The following is a 20,375-nucleotide window of genomic DNA, read 5'->3' on the forward strand; positions in this document are numbered from 1 at the left end:
TGAAAATAATAATAACAATACACGTTACTTAGTGCTTCAAAAAGGCAATGTGACAGCCACAGGTGTTTGCCCAGCTGCAGGTGCCTCTGCAAAGCATGTCTGTCATTCCCTGAGTAGCTAATGTAAAGAAACAGTTCAGGTGGGCACTGGCCTTCTTGTAAAAGAAGAGTGAAATCTGTCTCCAGAAGAAACATGAACTGCAAACCTCCCTGATAGGGTGCCTTCTCTTTTCTAGATAATTGCTTATCAGCCCTATGGGAAGTCCGTGGATTGGTGGGCATTTGGAGTCCTGCTGTATGAAATGTTGGCTGGGCAGGTAATTGAATTTTAAGTGATCGATAAGAGAAGTCCTCCCTACCCCCATCCAAATGGTTTCTTTAGGAGAATGCATGTTTGGTAACAGCTCATAAATTGGAACCTCTATGACTTTCCCGGCCTTGGGGTCATACAAGTCTGTGGTCATTTGAAAGCCTGGGTGTGTGGCTTCACTGTGGGCCCCAGGGAGGAGGGTCTGCCAGTTGAGGGGAGCTAGGGGGAGGGTTCAAGCAGGGATTCTTCTCCTCCCACCCTCCCCTGTCATACAGGCACCCTTTGAAGGGGAGGATGAAGATGAACTCTTCCAATCCATCATGGAACACAACGTAGCCTATCCCAAGTCTATGTCCAAGGAAGCTGTGGCCATCTGCAAAGGGGTAAGCACATCTCTTAAAGCTGTGACCAAGACCACCACATACAGGCATGTGGGCTGTACCTTGCCCAGGAACACCCCACCAGGGGGGAACAGAGCCTGAACTCCACCCTTCACTCCATTTGCCAATATGAGAACCCTGATGTGGAGCTGCTACCTCCCGGAGGAGAGAGAGCTTTTTTTCTGATTTGCACAGAAGTGCTGTAGAGAGCTGCCTGCAGCTGCGTCTTGCTGCTGGCTGGGCTGCAGTCTCTGAACCAGCACAGGGGAATGCTTATTGAATGAATGAGGTAGAAAGCACAGAGATTTTGTCAAAGAGCTGGAAGTCATGGGAAAGGGCACAAGAGGTCTTTGGCACAACTCAGGCTATCTTGCCCTGCTCTGCTGTATGTGTTTAGTTAATACTAAGAGCGTGCAACTTTTGTTCTGAAAAATACCACGCAGTGTTGAGGTTAAGGAATTCTCTAGATAAGCAGACTGAAATTCAATGTACTCAAAATCCCACTGTCTCCTCTCCCCAGACACACACACAAATGGCTAAAAGGGCATGCACGCTTGGACATCTACGGTTTATGCACAGGGCACCTGTGAAGAAAGCAGGATGTGTGTTTATGGGGAAGGATTGTTTTGCGTCTTGTGTTGGACCAGGGCACACTCACAGTGACTTCTGTGAGATCCTAAAGATCGGCGACCCTCACCTTTGGAGCCATCAGGATAACTCGAAGTGCCTTACCAGAATGCACATGCTTCTGCCTTACCCCAGAGATTAAGTCTGGGTATGAGTATTTTGGAAAAGTCTCCATTTGGCTTGCAGACCACTGCCTTTAAAAATACTGTCCAAATGAAGTGATTTTTCAACTCTGATGGAAGCCTGAAAGCAATAGAATTAGATGCCCAGAAAATATGTTCCACACATAATATACTAATAAAGGATTTGCTCTCCCCCCACCCAGTGGTACAGGTTAGAACATGGCCGTGCCTTAATCAGTGGGTTCCCACCTGTGTGTCTGAATAAACCAGGGCTGCCAGTCCTAGATCTGTGGGATGCTTGCAGACTTTTCATGCCCTACTTTGTTCTTCCTGACCCCAGCCAGATGCTGGATGCACTGTCTTGGGTGAAGGAAAGCTGGGAAACTTAGGCAGGCCAATCTGAGGTTTGGCCCAGTTTGGAATAGCTGGGCCAGCCTCTCAGCCTAAAAGCGCCTTGTCACACTGCCTAAATTCCCACTCTCAATGGATCACCTAAGGTTTGCACCTCAGCTGCATAGGCTAAGATGCATGTATCCCTGGGGAAACCACCTGTGAATTAGTCTCAATCCCGAACATCTAAAGTGAATTGCTTGAAAATATTTTCTTTGAGGGTGTGAGGCAGGGAGAAAGAAAGTGAAGAATAGAGAAGGGAGTCCCAGAGGTGCATTAGGAACCCAAGCAAAGCCCATAAAGAAAAAGAAGGCACACACGAAGGCCTTTACAGGCCCCCGTAGACAAGTTATTGAAGGGTGGGGGCGGGTAGAGAGAAGGTGGTACCTGGAGCTTTTAGTTTGTTTAATAATTACCAGCATATAAGGATCCAGAGATTTCTCAAAAACATTCAGCTTTCAGGTTTCTCTTGAAAAATCAGATCTTGCCACATTGGCCTGTCATTCTTACAAAGCACCAGTCAGCTGGATTGGAAACCATGGCCCTCTGTAGTTGGAGCTTGCCCTCTGTAATTCGCAGAAATTCTCATTTGGCCAATTCTCTCCAAGTTCAAATCCTGGTTCAGGCATTAATTGCCGCATGACCATGGGGAAGTTGTTTGACGGCATCTGCAGATTGGGGATAATAATAGCACTCCACATTGGGTTCTTTGATGACTAAACAGCTGAATACTGTAAATCACTTAGAATAGAGGCTGGCACTCTGCTCCAAGCCCCTTGGAAGTTATTATTACTATTACTAGTGCTGACGCTGTTGTGTTATCTGCCAGGTTCCTCTTGGCATTTGAGTTTGCATCCCCTGGAATTGCAACTTTTAAAGTAGGGGATTTTGGAGATCAAGGGACCCTTTGCGAATCTTGACCTTTCTACTTTCTAGGCGCAAGGTGTTTTTTTTGTTTGTTTGTTTTGTTTTGACAGTGTCTCGCTCTGTCGCCCAGGCTAGAGTGCCGTGGAGTGATCATGGCTCACTGCAGCCTTGATCTCCCAGGCTCAAGGGATCCTCCTGCCCCTGCCTCCCAAAGTGCTGGGATTACAGGCATGGGCCACTGCACCCAGCCTAGGTGCAAGATCTTAAGCCACTTCCTTTGCATCTCTGGGCTTCTGTTTATTTTAAAAAATGGAATAGTAGTACTCATTGAAAAGAGTTTTTGAGAGCATTAAATGAGATAACATAAGAGAAAGCTCCTTGCATGATGTGGGCACATAGTAGGTGTTTAATACATCCACAGGGTCCTCCCCTTCACACGCCCGCCCTGCCTGGACAGCTGGGGGTTCTAAATGGGTCATGGAGGAGAGAGCATTTTCCAGGTCAGCTGCCTTCAGCTCCCGCTCCAATTAGCAGTTTCCCTGGTAGAGCCGTTTTCTATTAATTCAGGACCCATAACCTTCATGATTAACTGGGGTGACTCTCTTACTATTGAGTTTGGGGACCATTATTAATTGAGTGGGCTGAGTCCAATGGGGCTCTTCCTTCAAGAAGGGTACTCCAAAAACGAGTGATGCTCAAGCAAACAGCCAAATGCTTCCTCTGGAACAGCGAGCCCCAGGGGATACGTCTGGGAGGTGATCAGAGATTGGAACAGTGATTAAATCCAGCTGTCTACATGGCTTCGGGCACATTAGAGCAGAGTGCGGGAACTGGGCAGAGACTCCGAATTAATGCTGGATGTTTTTGCAGTACCTTTTCTTTGCTTGGCATCCTCTTGCTTAGACAGAAATTCAGTTGAGCTTTTGAAAACAGTCACCTGTTTAATTGAAGCAGTGTCCTTTATATGTCCATTCCCTTAAAGGCCCGATTTTCTACTAAAAAAAAAAAATTAGTAAAACCTTACTCAGATGGCTATTCCCACTTTGAACAAACTTGAAGCAAACAGAAGCCCAAATAGACAGGACCTTAGGGTGAAAACCAGCAGACACTGAACAGCTGAGACTGAACATAAAGCTATAAGAGTCCTGAGCCAGGCAGAGCTGTTCAAAGCCTTGCCCTGCTCATTAGCTGTTTGACCTTAGACAGATGACTTTACTTCTCTGCACCCACATCTTTTACCTGGAAAATGGGGTATAATAGTTGCTGAGGCCTTAGAGTATTGTTGCAAAGGTTAAAGAGTAATGGGTAATGGCCGGGAAGCCTTTAGCACGGAGCCTGGACGCATATGATGTTGTCATACTCAGTACACGGAAACCATTATTGATGTTATTATCAGTGTGAACCAAAACCTCACTGCCCTTTCTTTCCTCCCATCCTAATCTTGCACAAATGTCAAGCCTTGGCTTAATTTCCTCACCCTCCGTAAACCTCTCCTGACAAAGCCAGGCCACAAAAATTCCTGAGAAAACCACGCGTGAAATGCACTCCCATTTTTCTTAAAAGCCCAAGTTTTAGAGCTAGGCAGAGGTGGAGTCTGCACCCAGCTCTTACTGATTCTGCCACTTCCTCTCTTGAGTCCTTGCTGTTCCTCAACTTCTCTGAGTGTTCTTTGCCTTTTTATTCCAATGGGAAAAATAGTATACTCACCTCATTGGGTTATTATGACGATCAGGGAAGCTCATGCATGTAAATAAAGAAGTAGCAGCTGGGCGCGGTGGCTCTTGCCTGTAATCCCAGCACTTTGGGAGGCCGAGGCGGGCGGATCATGAGGTCAGGAGATCGAGACCATCCTGGCTAACATGGTGAAACCCCGTCTCTACTAAAAATACAAAAAAATTATTAGCTGGGCGTGGTGGTGGGCGCCTGTAATCCCAGCTACTCGGGAGGCTGAGGCAGGAGAATGGCGTGAACCCGGGAGGTGGAGCTTGCAGTGAGCCGAGATCGCGCCTTTGCACTCCAGCCTGGGTGACAGAGTGAGACTCCATCTCAAAAAAAAAAAAAAAAAAAGAAGTAGCTAGCTTAGAATGTAAGTGCTCAGTTAATTTCCCCACCCTGGAGGATACACTTTATATGACAAGTACATGCTTGTGTGTGTGACCACAAATTATCTTGCAAGGGGGCAACAGGCTGAGTGACTGTCCAACAGTGTAGGAATGAATTTCTGGGTTCATTCCTTCCCCATCATCAGCAAGTCCTGGGCGGAAGATTCTGCCGTCATGGGCTTCTCAATGTGATGTCAACTCTGGAAAGCTTTTGGACTTGTATGCTTCTTTCTTTTTTTTTAATTAATCACCAACTCTTCTGTCTTTACTCCCTGTGCATTTGCTCAAGTCTTGAGATCAGAGATATTTTCATGCTGCTTTGGACTCATTTACAAGAGGAAGCCTGTCTGGTTTCATCTTGGCGCATCTATTCATCTTGTTATTTAGCACTCAGAGACCCAAAGATGGAGGGTTTTGATAATTAAGTAATTTAAACGGAACACCAAAGAAACCTCAGCGGCGCTGTGTGTAATGTATGATACAAGGGAAATGAGCTGGGCTAGGTTTTGACTATTTAATGAGCTTTCAGAAAGTAATTACTTGAAACTTGGGCCCCTTTGACTAATACTTTTTCTTCTGTTTTGTCATTTTTGCAAGTGCTTTACTGAGAAATGCAAATGGTATCTGAATGAATGTAGCCTTTGCTTTTGTCAAACTCCAGTTTTCTTGTTGTGGGAGGAGGGAAGTTTGAAGATATTGAAACTGTCCTAACTAAATGCACTGGTAATTGCACAAAACTTATTCTTAAACCAAAATGGATAAATGGATCATGTGGCATTTCTCCTTTTCTTTCTTTTTTTTTTTTTTTGTTTTTTTTTTTTGTTTTTTGTTTTTTTTTGAGACGGAGTCTCTCTCTGTCGCCAGACTGTAGAGTGCAGTGGCGCGATCTCAGCTCACTGCAACCTCTGCTTCCCGGGTTCAACAATTCTCCTGCCTCAGCCTCCCGAGTAGCTGGGACTACAGGTGTGTGCCACCATACCCAGCTAATTTTTGTATTTTTAGTAGAGACAGGGTTTCACCATGTTGGCCAGGATGGTCTCGATCTCTTGACCTTGTGATTCGCCCGCCTAGGCCTCCCAAAGTGCTGGGATTACAGGTGTGAGCCACTGTGCCTGGCCCTCATGCGGCATTTCTAACTTGAAGTTCACGGCTACATTCAGGCTTCGTTTTGATTAACCATAACAGATGATTGGCAGTGGGTCCTATTATCAGGTCCTCTCCTGCAAAGTCCTGGCTGGGATTTTTTTGCTGGGATAAAAAGCAAAAAACAAAAATGAGTTGAGATTCTTCATTTGTGCTTTCTTTCCTAATGCATTGGAGTAATAATTTCTGAGTGTCTTACATTTCCTCTTCTGAAACTCATCAAATTCAATGTTTTTCTTTCTCTCGAAGCTGATGACCAAACACCCGGGCAAACGTCTGGGTTGTGGACCTGAAGGCGAACGTGATATCAAAGAGCATGCATTTTTCCGGTATATTGATTGGGAGAAACTTGAACGCAAAGAGATCCAGCCCCCATATAAGCCAAAAGCTGTAAGTAGCCCGTTCTCTCTGACTGCCAGGTATTCACACACAAGGTATTCTTGCCTGTGCCTCGTGTTTTCCAAATGCTCCCTGAGGGGTAGACGTCAATGTGTCTACTGGAACATGGGTGTGTGTATTCACACATATGCACAAAATCACTGGTTACTAAGATGGACATTTTCCATTGGCCAAGCTTAGTCTCTATAAAGATGGAAACGACGATGCCTATTGAATTTTTGTTTCATCGATTCAATTATTGTAACTGTCTTAGCTGACAACTTTCTGAGAATGGTTCTTGGGTGAGCAGAGTTCAGATCCATTTTTGGACTGTGATAAAGGATCTGATTTTGCCCTCATTCTTTCTCTTGGTTCAACTGTGTCATTTTCTCTTCATACTGACATTGAAAAGGTCATGTTGTTTATCTCAACAGTATTTAAATTTAATTCTGAAACATACACTATGTCGGAGTCAGTAAATAAGATGGCAGTTCAGCAGCCAGCTCCCACCCAAGACAAAACAGAGTGAAGCAGAGACTGAAGTCCTCTTGAACTGAAGACCCCCTCCTGGAGGGTTTGGGTGTGGAGATGGCTTTGACATAAGTTTTATAATGCAAGAATAAAACTCTCACATTTCCTACAGTCCATGTACCAACAGGAAGGTTTTCTATCCCCAAAGACTCAGCAGGAAGTACTTGTCGGCATCAGGAAAGAAGAGTTTACACCTGAATTAATCAAACTGTTATTCTGCTGGGAGGATATTTCTTTGTGAAATTAAATAGAGGGCAGACTTGGTGACTCAATGATGGGTTGTAAAACTACTGACTGAGGCTGAAGAGTGAACATAAACACCATCATTGAAACCTAACGTTATAAGGGTTTGAGTGTTAAGATGAAGAAGATAATAATGGTAGTTATTTTGATACTAGTATTGTTATTCATTTCTTGAGCACTTACGTGCTAGGCACGTAATGATAATAGTTTTGACATCAGAGGGTTGTTATGGTGCATAAAGCACTTTGTACAAGCCTGGTACAGAGGAGGCACTCACAGAGAGCTGATCATGGTTTTCGTTAGCTGTGTCATACATTAATTAATGTCCCGGTGTAGGGTCTTTGAGGGGCAGAATCCTGCTGCTGCTATTCCTTAAGATAACATCTGTGTGTACATTGGGGTCGAAGAGGGCCCCACGTGTCATGAGCAGCATCACAGCTTTTATGGGACCATTTGGAAAAAGATGAAAAGGTAACCTGGAAAGGAAGAGTGAGCTCTTTGTTCAGGAAACCGGGAACTCAGAGGTGAGATGCATAACTCATATGGCTTTTGTGGGGTTATTTATGAGATCTTGAAATGTGGACCTCCCTTTCCTCACTTGGCCAGATGCACACGCTCCCATCCCCACCAGCATAGAACCCAGCGGACATCTGGGGGTCATGTTATAGCTGTAGTGCAGTGGTTTGCAAAGTGTGCTGTCTGTCAGTATGCAGTATCAGTATGCAGTGTCAGAGCCAGCGGTATCGACATCTCCTGAGCACTTTAGGAATGAAGTTCTTGGTCTCCACCCCAGACCTCCTGAATCAGACACTCTAGGGGTGGGGCCCAGTGTTCTGTGTTTAATAGGCTCTCCAGGTGACTTGATGAGCTCTCAAGGTTGAGAATCACTGCTGTGGAGTTTGGCATTAGGAGCTCAGCCAGGGAAGCTAGGCAGAGACCAGAGGGAGGTAGCATGCAGAATCATCTCCTTTTTTTTCTTTTTTTAAAGACAGGGTCTTCTTCTGTTACCCAGGTTGGAGTGCAGTAGCGCGATCATAGCTTACTGCAGCCTCGACCTCCAGGGCTCATGCGATGCTCTCACCTCAGCCTCCTGAGTAGCTGGGACTACAGGAGTGTACCACCATGTCTGCCTAATTTTTTATTTTTATTTTTAAATAAATGGGGTCTTGGCCGGGTATGGTGCCTCACGCCTATAATCTCAGCACTTTGGGAAGCTGAGGTGGGTGGATCACCTGAGCTCAGGAGTTCGAGTCAGCCTGGCCAACATGGTAAAACCCCATCTCTACTAAAAAAGTACAAAAATTAGCTAGGTGTGATGGTGGGTGCCTATAATCCCAGCTATTTGTGAGGCTGAGGCAGGAGAATCACTTGAACCGAGGAGGTGGAGGTTGCAGTGAGCTGAGATTGCGCCACTGCACTCCAGCCTGGGTGACAGAGTGAGACTCCGTCTCAAATAAATAAATAAATAAATATAAATAAATAAATAAATAAATAAATAAATGTGGTCTTGCCATGTTGCCCAGGCTAGTCTCAAATTCCTGGGCTCAAGTGATCCTCCAAAAACCTCAGCCTCCCAAAGTACTAGGATTACAGGTGTGAGCCACTGCACCCAGCCAAGAGAATCATCTCTTTAAGTGGAAGACACTGGTCCTCCTTCTAGTCAGGGCATGGGGTGATGGCTTCCAGAAGAGGTCACAGACTCAGATGCCTACAGAGGCCAAGCAGATAATATGAATGAGGGAAGAGGGCTGGTGAGATAGAAGAGAAAGTGTTGGAGATCGATGCAAGCCAGAGAGCAGGTGAGCTACCTAACGGGCTCAGCTGATGTTCACCTCCCGATGGCCTGCCCGGCAGGATGCAGCCTCCGCAGGGCTGCTCCGTCTTCATGGTTTTCAGGGGCTAGAACTCGGTGCTGTGGGATGCAGCAGACCTGTGAGTTGATTGACAGATCCTGTTACAGTCAGTGTAGTATGTAGGCCCTGTGTAGTAAGGGCTTAGTGAAAGGGTGTATAAAGTTAAGATGTTTATATAAAATCTCACAATTTTGGCCGGGTATAGTGGCTCACACCCGTAATCCCAGCACTTTGGGAGGCTGAGCCTGGCAGATCACCTGAGGTCAAGAGTTCGAGACCAGCCTGGCCAACATGGTGAAACCCCATCTGTACTAAAAATACAAAAATTAGCTAGATGCGATGGCATGCATCTGTAGTCCCAACTACTTGGGAGGCTGAGGATAGAGAATTGCTTGAACCTGGAGGCAGAGGTTGCAGTGAGCTGAGATTGTGCCATTGCACTCTAGCCTGGGTGACAGAGCAAGACTCCGTCTCAAAAACAAACAAACAAACAAACAAAACAAAAAACAACAACAAAAAAACCTCACAATTTCTTTTATATATCAGAACAAATTTTTGAAAATTAAACACAGTTTGGGGCAAATAAAACACACCCACACCCATATGTATCCCATGCATTGTTGGTTTATAGCCTCAGGGGTAGTGATGGTTCAAAGTCAGATTGCTATTTAGCCAGCGTCTGTTAGCAATGGTTATTTACAACCAGAGTCCATTTTGACCGGTTAAATATTTTGAATAGCCCTGCTAAGCAGTAATGAATATAAAAGGTCTAGCCTCATGCCTGGCTCATAGAAAGCACTCAGGAAGAGGCAGCTGTTATTATCATTGATAATATAAAAAGATTACAATACTTAGTCATTATCAACAAGATCCCTCAACTGTTATGCATTTGATATGATTTCCCACTGACCTGTGTCTTGAATTCCTCCATGTGGGTTTAACAATGACTTTCAAAGTACAGTGATCAGGCTGTGCTACATACTTCAAAGTGTTCTGGTACCAGCTCTAAAGGAGCAGGTGCTACCTTCAATCTCCTCAGACTGAATTAGAAATAATAATAAATGATACATTATCCAGGTACAGTGGCTCATGCCTGTAATCCCCACACTTTGGAAGGCTGAGGCAGGCAAATTGCTTGAGCCCAGGAATTTGAGACCAGTCTCGGCAACATGGCAAAACCCCATCTCTACAAAAAATACAAACATTAGTGGGCGTGATAGCATCCACCTGTAGTCCCAGCTACTCAGGAGGCTGAGGTGGGAGGATCTTGATCCTGGGAGGTTGAGGCTGCAATGAGCCATGATCATGCCACTGCACTCCAGCCTGGGCAACAGAGCAAGACCCTGTCTCAGAAAAGAAAAAAAAAAAAGATACATCACCTACCCATTTGATCCAGCCTGCCTGTATGCCTTTTACATTGCAAATGCGTTGCATCAGAGCCCTCCTCCCCGCAATCCCAGGATTTTATATTTCTCCTTCCTCACCCCTTCTTAACTGTCTGCCACTTCCAAAAGGCCCATGGTGAGCGTGTGCAGAGTTCCATGTGCCTTGTGGGATGTGAAAAGGCATGCATGTATCTGTCAGCGTTTCTGATTCATGCATGCTATTAAAGAGTGTGGTGAGAGAAAAAACAAGGAACAATAACAGAGGATTATATTCAAACATCAGTGAAGGGTGCTATTATTGGAGGTTCATTAAAATAACTTTAAATGGGTTTTTCTAAGTTGTTCTCAATGCCATCTTTTATTGTGGCAAGGAGCTGTTCAGAGAGTGTTGTTTGAAACTGTATTGAAATACACTAGATTTGGTGTATTGTTGTAGGGAACAAGAGTCATTTTTTTTTTTATTATTCGCCTGGTTGTGTGTTGCTTTTGCTTTAAAACACCCAAATGGCTCTCTGTTGCCCCAGTGTTGTATCTATTGCTCCTTGGCATATATGGCTTTTGAGGTCTTCCAGTGCTAGATCTCTGTCCTCTTCCTAGCTTTAGCTCCTGACTCCAAGAACAGCATTCCTGGGCTTCTTTCAGTCCCTCAAACATGCAGTGCCTTGTTTTCCCTTGCCTGCTTCATCTGTGCAGAGCCATGCACCTCGGATGCCCGAAGCCCTTTCCTATGCTCTCACCAGCCCCCTGATCCCCACCGTGCCTTGCCTTTTCCCCCTCATCAAATCAGTAGAACATCACCCGCTCAGGGAGGCTCTTGTTGATTCCTGAGTAGATATCTGCTACTGTCCCATCAAGAAATTCATCACAGGTTGTAATAACATGTTCAATCTCATGCCTGTCTTTTTGACTACTTTAAGATTGTGACTTTCTCTGTGTCAAATCCCAGTGCCTAGCATAGGGTTTAGCACATTATAGGTGCTCAGGAATTCTTACTGAATGAGTGAATGGCCATAGAACAAGATGCTGTAACACAGTGTGCTGTGGAACATAAAGGAGTCTTTTGGGATATATATTAGAGTGCGTGGTGTTTTTCTTATGTACAGCAGGGTATCGCAAATAAATTGGTTGTTGTGTAAGTTACTACACTATTTATAAAGGACTATAATTTGGCTGCTGATTTTGCAAACTGTCATGGCATGGTGTGGTTTTGCAGTGTGTGCTGGGAGAGAGTGCTGGTGAAGGATCTGAAGAGGCAATGCATTGAATCGCAGGACTTTGGGTAGAGAGATCTGCAGCTTCCTGCAGTCTAACCTTGCACAGTCCAATCCAGTGTTACAGATGCCATGATGTAGCCCTGCAGAGTGTCTTAAATTTTAATGTGCATGCACGAGTCACCTGGGTATCTGGCTAAAATTCTTACTCAGCCAGTCTGCGGTGGGGTTTCAGATTCTGCATTTCTCACAAGCTCCCAGGAGATAGGACACTGTGGGGCCGGGGACTCCACCTTTATGTAGCAGGGGCTAGAACTCAGTGCTGCAGGGTGCAGCAGGCCTGTGAGTTGATTGGCAGAACCTGTTGTAGCAGTGCAGTAGGTAGACCCTGTGTAGTAAGGACTGTAGTGAAGGGGTATATACAGTTAAGTATAGAATGTTCTGGTGAAGTTATTGTTCAGGGCACACAGCAGGCTGTTGCTGGCCAGCATGTGGTAGGAGGAAGGTGGTGGTTTGGGTAGTAAAGGGCAGACTCTGTCGCTGAATGCATGATGGAGCAGTGGCTTGGGAAGAAGCGTGTGCTGGTTCTGTCCTCTGGTGGGGATGTTGTCAGATATTGAGTTATCCAATCAGTGGGTGATGAGGTTAGGTAATGTTCTAGGTGATGGGAACATAGCACTAAAAATAATTAACATCCCCGCCTTCATGGAGCTTATAGTCTAGGGAGAGTGGGCAAAATAATAAACATAGAAACAAGTAAAATATATGATGTGTCAGAAGTTGATAAACATTATGCAGGAAGCTGAAGTAGGGATGGAGATTGGAAGAGCCAGGTCAGGGAGATGTCCGTATGATAGAGTAGGTGGAGAAAATGACATTTCAGCAAATACAGGAAGAAGATGAGGGAGGTGGGAGCCATGTATATATCTGGGTGAGGGGGGAGAGTGATTTGGTTGGTAGTAGCAGATGCAAAGGCCCTGAGGCAGGAGCTTGCCTGGCATGGTCAAGGGAGAGCAAGGAGTGCAGGTGGCTGAGCCAAGGGGTTGAGGGAGAAAGGAAAAGGGGGTGTGAGATCAGAGAGGCCAGAGGAAAGCACAGGCCACTGAAGGATCTTTGGCTTTTACACCAACTCATGAACCAAGAAATAACATGTTCTGACTTTGGGTTTTTAAAGGATCCCTCTGAGTGCTGCAGGGAGAAGGGTGAAATCAGGGAGACTGGTTAAGACACTTGCCATAATCCAGGCAAAAGGTGATAGGAGCTTGGGCAGGGTGGAGCTGTTTGAGAACCCCCAAGTTGGCATCCTCAAGTCCTCCACAGTTCCTGGCATCTTGTAGGCACTCAGTCATTGTCTCATGGAGACATGAAGGCACTGATGAACATGAGTCCCTGCAGACTGCCCACATGATTGCTCCTCAAGTATAAAACATGGTAGCCAAGAGTTTGGTCCCAGTAGCAATAGGATGAATGAATGAAATAGATGGTCAGGAAAGCTTCTGTGATACAGAGCGCTGGCTTGCAGGGCATAGAGCAGGAGGACATGGTTGTGCTCTTGGTTGGACTTCCTCCTGTCCATCCTGTTGCAAAGGATATAGTGATATCGGAGGGTGCAGTGGCTGAGGGCTGTACCCAGGGAGTTGCTTTGTGTCTGGGTGATCCAGCTCAGAATTTTGCTGACTTGTAGCAAAAGGTGCATTGAGCCTTTGGCATGGATGAGCATATTTTATTGCAGAAGTAGTAGTACATGGAGCTATAATGTCACAGGGCAAGATATGCTAGGTAATATGTTCACACTGAAATGCCTAATGGAGAGTTTGATGGCATTCATGTATTGTCACGAATTGGCTTAATGAAGTCCTGTCACTCTTCCTCTGAAAGGCTCCCATAGTGTCCATAACACCTAATGAAGGGCTTACTGTGAAAACTGGGTAGGGAGATGAGCCCAGGGTACAAGGATTCAGCCACCTCAGAAGACAACCCAGGCAGCAACATAGAAGCAGTGAGGTGAAGAGGAAGAGAAAGCTAAGTAGGCTTCATTAGAGTCCTTGGAGTCTTTTCTGCTTTTTTTTATTTGTTTTTTCATTGTTTTTAATTAATTGCCCAGGCTGGTGTCAAAATCCTGGCCTCAAGTGATCCTCCCACCTCTGCCTCTGAAAGTGCTGGGGGTTACAGGCGTGAGCCACTGTGCCTGGCACCTGTGGAGTCTTAAGCGCTAGAGCGTGTGTACAATGATCTGCCCAGTAGTAAACATGGCTCTAGTATTCTTTGAAAATATTATCAATCAGATCATCAATTGTTCTAAAATATGGTCAACCAGATTGTCGAGTGTTCTAAAATATGATGCATCTGATCGTCAATGCTCTCTGGGCAGGGCTTGAGGAGTACAACCTGATGAGAAGTAGACGTTAAGATCCCCTTTCCTCCACTCCTGACATTGGAGCAACCATCCAGTCCTGTCTAGACATCACTACAATGCTCATTCCCTCCTTCCTTCCATTCTAGCCTGTGTCAGGCCTCACTAACTCCAAACCCACTTGTATGACAGACTGATTCCAATCATTTCTGCTCTTGTTACCGATTCTCATCTGCACTTTACTTAAAGCCCCATAATTTTGAGGCATCTGGACAGTAGGAAAGGCTGAAAACCTGGCAAGCTTTTATAGCTTGCAAAGGTCCTTGTCCTATGCTCTGTTAGTATCATTTCCAAAATACTGCTTGGGCTATCTGATCACATCCCATTGCCCGTATCCTCTGAGAGTCTAAATGCTGAACTGCTTCAGAAACTAAATCATACTCACAGGACTTGGTTTCTCAGCAATTTTATCATCTGAAAACATTGTTTATGTAGCTGAGGTCAAAAGCTTCAAGTACTGCTTTAATGAGCTGCGAATCTGTTCATGTGACATTCTCTTCCAAACCCAATTGCCCTTTACACTGTATGAGTAAGTGCCTCTGTGTGTGTGTGTCTGAATGTGTGTGTTTGATGTGCTGACATTTCTGAATTGAATCCAGAAAGTGTAACCTTTGTATGTTTGCTGTTAAAACTCCAAATTCAAGCCTTCAGAAAAGGATCTAACACTTACTCAATGTGATTTATTTAAGCACAGAACCTAACTCCCCCAAAGTATCAAATACTCAAGAGAACAATTCCTTTTTGAAAATTGTGATTTAAAATAATTCTCATAAAACCTTTACTGTTCAAATATATTAGAAAATATATTGCGTTTTTGTCTGCATCAGGCATTGTTTTAACTGCCTTCCATGAATTGCCTCATTTAATTCTCTCAACCCTATAAGGTAGGGTTATCACCACATTATAGATGAGGAACTAGAGCTTGGAAAAGTTAAGGCATTTGCCCAAGGTCCAGCAACTAGAAAGCAGAGGAGCCAGGACTTGATCCCTGGACTGTACACTGCACAAGACCCTTGTAAAGATTATTAGAAGCACTTGGAGCCCCTGGTAAGGTTTGTGATTGTGCTACCAGGAGAGTCATGATAACACCATCGAATGGTGTCTGTTACATAATAGAAAAAGACTGAGTATTCTTACAATTCAAATGATTTAAATTTATTTTAAAATATTGCAACAAATAAGTAGCATCTTCACAGCTTTTATAATTCATTGTCAGGATTTTAAAAGATGCAAATCTTATTTGTTCCTTAGGGCTTTGATTTTGAGGCTGACAAAGACAGCATGCATTGACTAACCTCTGAAAGAAGGGCATGGCAGCATTGAAATGAGGCAGCCGAGACAGGCTCATTAAGGAGTAGAGGTTTCCCTGCTCATTTCTGGTTGTTCTTTTGGGGTATCCACTGTGTGGAGTTTGCAGAGATCTTAATAAAAATATCAACCTACATTTATATACTGACAAACAAATAGCCAAGAGCCATTTAGGACACATAGCTTGGAGTCTGTTTATCTCTCTCCACCTATCTATACACCCATGGAGAACCCATTTAAACTTCAGATCAAACCAGGCTCCCTTTAGATGGTTGGAATTGGCAGGTTCCTGAGCCAGGTGAAGTTCCTAAATCAGTTTCTGTCTTAGTCCATGTTGTGTTGCTATGACTGAATACCACAGACTAGATAATTTATAAAGAAAAGAAATTTATTTCTTACAGTTCTGGAGGCTGGGAAGTCCAAGGGTGAGGGGCTTGCATCTGGTGAGAGACTTCTTGCTGTGTCATCCCATGGCAGAAGGTGAAGGGCAAGAGAGAGTATGCGTGCATGTGTGTGCATATATATGCATATGCATACATGTGTGTGCACATGCAGGGGAAAGATAGGGAGCCAAACTCATCCCTTTTATTAGTATCCCACTACCAAGATAATGGTGTTAAGTTCTCATGAGGTGCCACCTCTCAACACTGTTGCATTGGAGATTCAGTTTCTAACACATGAACTTTGGGGGGGGCAAGTCAACCATAGAACCTACCAGATACATGACTTTGAGTCACGCATTATTATATTATTATTTATTATTATTATTGTTATTTTGATACTGGTCCATGGCCCAGGTATTGGGGATCCCTGCCCTAAATCATGAGGAAGATTGAGGCCCATGGGTGCCACAGGTTGGTAGCCATCAGCTTCTTACCACCTACCGGCACCTCCATAGTCATCTTGACCTCCTTGCCCGGCTTCCATCTCTGTCTTAGCAAATATGTGTTCCCTCCCCCAACTCATGTGAGACTTACCCTCACTCCTGCTCTGGACTCCACCCTCTTGATCCTTCATGCTTATCTCCCCTGTTTAGTCTGTGTCTACAGCTTCTCTCTGTATCAACAAAACTCCTATGGTTTCAAATAGGAATCTGATTTAAATTGACTTTTAAGCAAAAAATAATGATAGTTAGTATCCAGATGTAGATGGATCATCTACATCTGGTCCCAAACAATGCCAGCAGGGAAACATTTATCTATATCCCTTAGGATTACTTTCCCCACTGTGTTGACTTCATTCGTCATTCTCAGAAGGCTTTCTTGGGCACATAGCAACTCCTAATTTATGTCCCATTATCTCTGCAGCTTCTACCAAAGAAAAGGGCTTCCTTTTTATAAAATCCCAGCAGCCTAGGACTCAATCTTTTTGGAAGATTATTGGGTCATATGCCCATCTCTAAGGGAATTGCTCACTGCACCAGGGGGATGGAATATGCTGATTGACCGGCCCTGGGTCACCAGCCCCTCTTAGCCAGAGAGCTGGATCTAATCCGGACATTTTGAAAAAAGAGAAGGAATGTCCTATCTAAATCAGACATTTTGAAAGAAGAGAAGGAATATCTCCTTTAAGAAAAAAAAGCCACTGTCATGGCCGGGTGTGGTGGCTCACGCCTATAATCCCAGCACTTTGGGAGGCTGAGGTGGGTGGGTCATGAGGTCAGGAGATTGAGACCATCTTGGCTAACACAGTGAAACCCCATCTCCACTAAAAAATACAAAAAATTAGCCGGGCGCGGTGGCAGGCACCTGTAGTCCTGGCTACTCGGGAGGCTGAGGCAGGAGAATGGCGGAGCTTGCAGTGAGCTGAGATAGCACCACTGCAGTCCAGCCTGGGCAAAAGAGCGAGACTCCAACTCAAAAAAAAAAAAAAAAGAAAAATAAAGCCACTGTCACTAGAAGAAAAGACAATGCCTGCTGGCTGGGCAAAAACAGCAGCTGTCCTTTCTGACTCTATCCTGGCCTTCTCCTTTGTGCATAAACCTGCTATGTCTTTTTCATGTTAAAATCCCCTACCTCAAACCTGGGAATCCTCCTTACTGCTACTCTTACTACTGCTATGACTACTACCCTACCTTACTTTGCATACAAACACACTTTTGCAAGAGTTGCCAGTTCCTGCTATTTCCACTTGATGACAATTTATTGTTTCCTCAGTTTGGTGCAATCTGGCTTCTGCTCCCGCCATCCTATTGATATTTTTCTCATTGAGTCATCAATGACCTGAAAACTGCCTCTTCTTATAAGCTTGTCTCATCTTTCTTGACCTCACCATATTATTAGGTGCTCTAATCCTTTCTCCTTTAAAAAAATGTGAAAAAATAAAATATTCAAGCAGCATCAGAAGCTACGAAGTGAAATTAAGACTCCCCTCACCCATAGCTCCTAGCTAGGCTTCCTGGTTCTCCTTCCCAGAGACACCTATTGCAACCAGATTCTTGTGTGACCTTCTAGAGAAGATGTGTTCAGGCCCAGAAATAGTCTACATCACACACAAGGATGTTAGCATGCTGTGTACAATTTCTGTATCTTGCATTATTCCCCTCTCTCTTGGAGATTGTTTCTTATCTGCTTATCTAACTCTACATCACCCTTTGAATAACTTCCTAGTTTCCTATATAAGTGAGTTTATCTGTAGGAAAAGTGCAGAGTACCTTCTTTCTTTTTAAGCCCCTCTTCTCCTTCATTTTTATGACATTGTGTGTCTGTCTTAGTCTGTTTTGTGCTGCTTTAAGAATACCTGAAACTGGGGCCTGGTGCAGTGGCTCATGCCTGTAATTCCAGCACTTTGGGAGGCTAACATGGGCAGATCACTTGAGCTTGAGCCCAGGAGTTTGAGACCAGCTTGGGGAACATGGCAAAAGTCTGTCTTTACACACACAAAAATTACAAAAATCAACCAGGTGGGGTGGCACATGCCTGTAGTCCCAGCTATTTGGATGACTAAGGCAGGATTGCTCGAGCCTGGGAGGTCAAGGCTGCAGTGTCGTGGTCACAGCTTACTGCAAACTTGACCTCCCAGGCTTAAGCAATCCTCCTGCTCGAGTGACAGAGTGAGACCCTGTCTCAAAAAAAAAAAAAAAAAAGTGGATAACTTACAATGAAAAGAAATTTATTTGGCTCATGGTTCTGGAGGGTGGGAAGTACAAGATCAGGGGCTGCATCTGGGGAGGACCTTCTTGCTGCATAGTAACCTGATAGAAGGCATCACATGGCAAGAGAGCACATGAGGGAGGGTAACTTACTTTTTAAATAAATTCACTCCCACAATAATAACATCAATCCAGTCACCTCCAAAAGTTCCCACCTCTCAACACTGTTGCATTGGGGATTAAGTGTCCAGCACAAGAACTTTGGGAGAACACATTCAAACCATATCACCACATTTGCTGATGTTCTTCCTACCTTCACAGCCACTCCCAGTAGAAATTCCAACTCCACAAAGACTTCCAGTGACAGTTGAATTTGGAGGGTTGAGACCAGCTCATGACCCAGAAAGGAAAACAGAAAGCTTACTTTTTGTTTTGTTACAAGTGCAGTCTCTTAAAAATAACCACAAAATGCCCCCCCAAATGGCATATGGAAAACAGCACAGAGATGGTGTGTTAATCTACTTGAAATGTCTTTCTAAGGAAGTGAGGCTTGGATGGGAACGGAATGCATCCCTTTTGCTCCCCAGGGTACACGTCTTTTTCTCACTTCCTCTAACTGGGAGCCCCAGGGCCTGGCTTTGTCTTGTAGCTTCCTGCCATGATGCACCAGGCTAAGTGGGAAGGTTTCTGTTCTATGTCTAAAGTAGCACTGGCAGGTCCTCATTCTGCTTGTAATTGGGATGGGAATATGGGTAGGAATTTGGGGTTTGGCAGAGTGTACAGGACCTCTTTCAAGCCAGAGCACAGCCCTATCAGACTTACTCACTGGACATGAATGGGTCAGTCAGCCCTCAGCAGCAACCACCAGCTACCATGTTAAGTATTTGATGTGAATTTTATCAAGTCATTCTCACCACACCCTACAAGAAACTTGAGCTTAGGGGACTTAGCTAACTTGCTTGAAGGTTGTATAGCTGGGAATTGTTGGAGCCAGGATTGGTACCCAGGTCAGCTTAACTTTTAAGTCCATGCCACACAATCAGATACATCGTATGAGGCAATGGGATGTAATGGAATGCCCATGGGCTTTGGAATTGAACACATGGGCTCTGGATCTTGGCTCTCCTACTTGACCCCGTATGACCCTGAACAAACTGTTAACTCTTAAAATTATCTGTTAAGTAGAGATAATCCTTTTCCTGCCTATCTCACAGCCTTGTGGGAATCAAAGCTATAAAAAGATAGGCAAATAGAAGGGATAATTACTATTTGAGGGTGAGTTTACTTGAAGCCAGCAATGTGGGTTTAGGATGAATGGTGAAGAATAGATAAGAAAAAAAATGATATTCTGTTGACATGGGAAGATGTTTAGAGTGTATTTCATCTAGTTTCTTTTAAAAAGCAAGCAAAAGAACAGAGTCATGATTCCACCTTTGTCTAAAAACTAAAAAACATCCATTCATCTATTCATCCTGCCATCTAGGATACAAACCAAGATGTTAACATAATACAGAGATTTGGGGTGGCGGGATTAAGAAGGATCCTTTTGTGTGTTTTAAAATTTTTTATGGCCAGGCGCAGAGGCTCATGCCTGTAATCCTAGCACTTTGGGAGTCCAAGGTGGGCAGATCACGAGGTCGGGAGTTCGAGACCAGCCTAGCCAACATAGTGAAACCCCGTCTCTACTAAAAATACAAAAATTAGCTGGGCATGGTGATGGGTGCCTGTAGTCCCAGCTACTTGGGAGGCTGAGGCAGGAGAATCGCTTGAACCCGGGAGGTGGAGGTTGCAGTGAGCCGAGATCGTGCCACTGCACACCAGCCTGGGCGACAAAGTGAAACTTCATCTCAAAAAAAAATTATTATTATAATTACTTCTTTTTTTTTTTTTTTTAGAGACAGGGTCTTACTCTGTTACCCAGGCTGAAGTGAAGTGGAACAGTCATAGCTCACTGCAGCCTCCAATTCCTGGGCTCAAGGGATTCCCCCTGCCTCAGCCTCTTGAACAGCTGGGACCACAGGC

At 44.6% G+C, this 20,375-nt stretch overlaps 1 protein-coding gene across 3 annotated transcripts in view; it reads left to right on the plus strand.

Moving 5' to 3' along the window:
- The window catches only part of PRKCB (protein kinase C beta), a 385,313-nt gene that overhangs the window by 349,504 nt on the left and 15,434 nt on the right, over nucleotides 1-20,375 (plus strand). For all 3 annotated transcript variants that reach the window (XM_019012417.4, XM_019012418.4, XM_055365530.2), the window contains 3 exons: nucleotides 236-316; nucleotides 585-692; nucleotides 6,190-6,330. In XM_019012417.4, coding sequence (XP_018867962.1) covers nucleotides 236-316; nucleotides 585-692; nucleotides 6,190-6,330 — 330 coding nt within the window. The remainder of the gene's footprint in view (nucleotides 1-235; nucleotides 317-584; nucleotides 693-6,189; nucleotides 6,331-20,375) is intronic.

This window comes from Gorilla gorilla, chromosome 18 (genome assembly GCF_029281585.2).
Source record: "Gorilla gorilla gorilla isolate KB3781 chromosome 18, NHGRI_mGorGor1-v2.1_pri, whole genome shotgun sequence".
In the NCBI taxonomy this organism is placed as follows: Eukaryota; Metazoa; Chordata; class Mammalia; order Primates; family Hominidae; genus Gorilla; species Gorilla gorilla.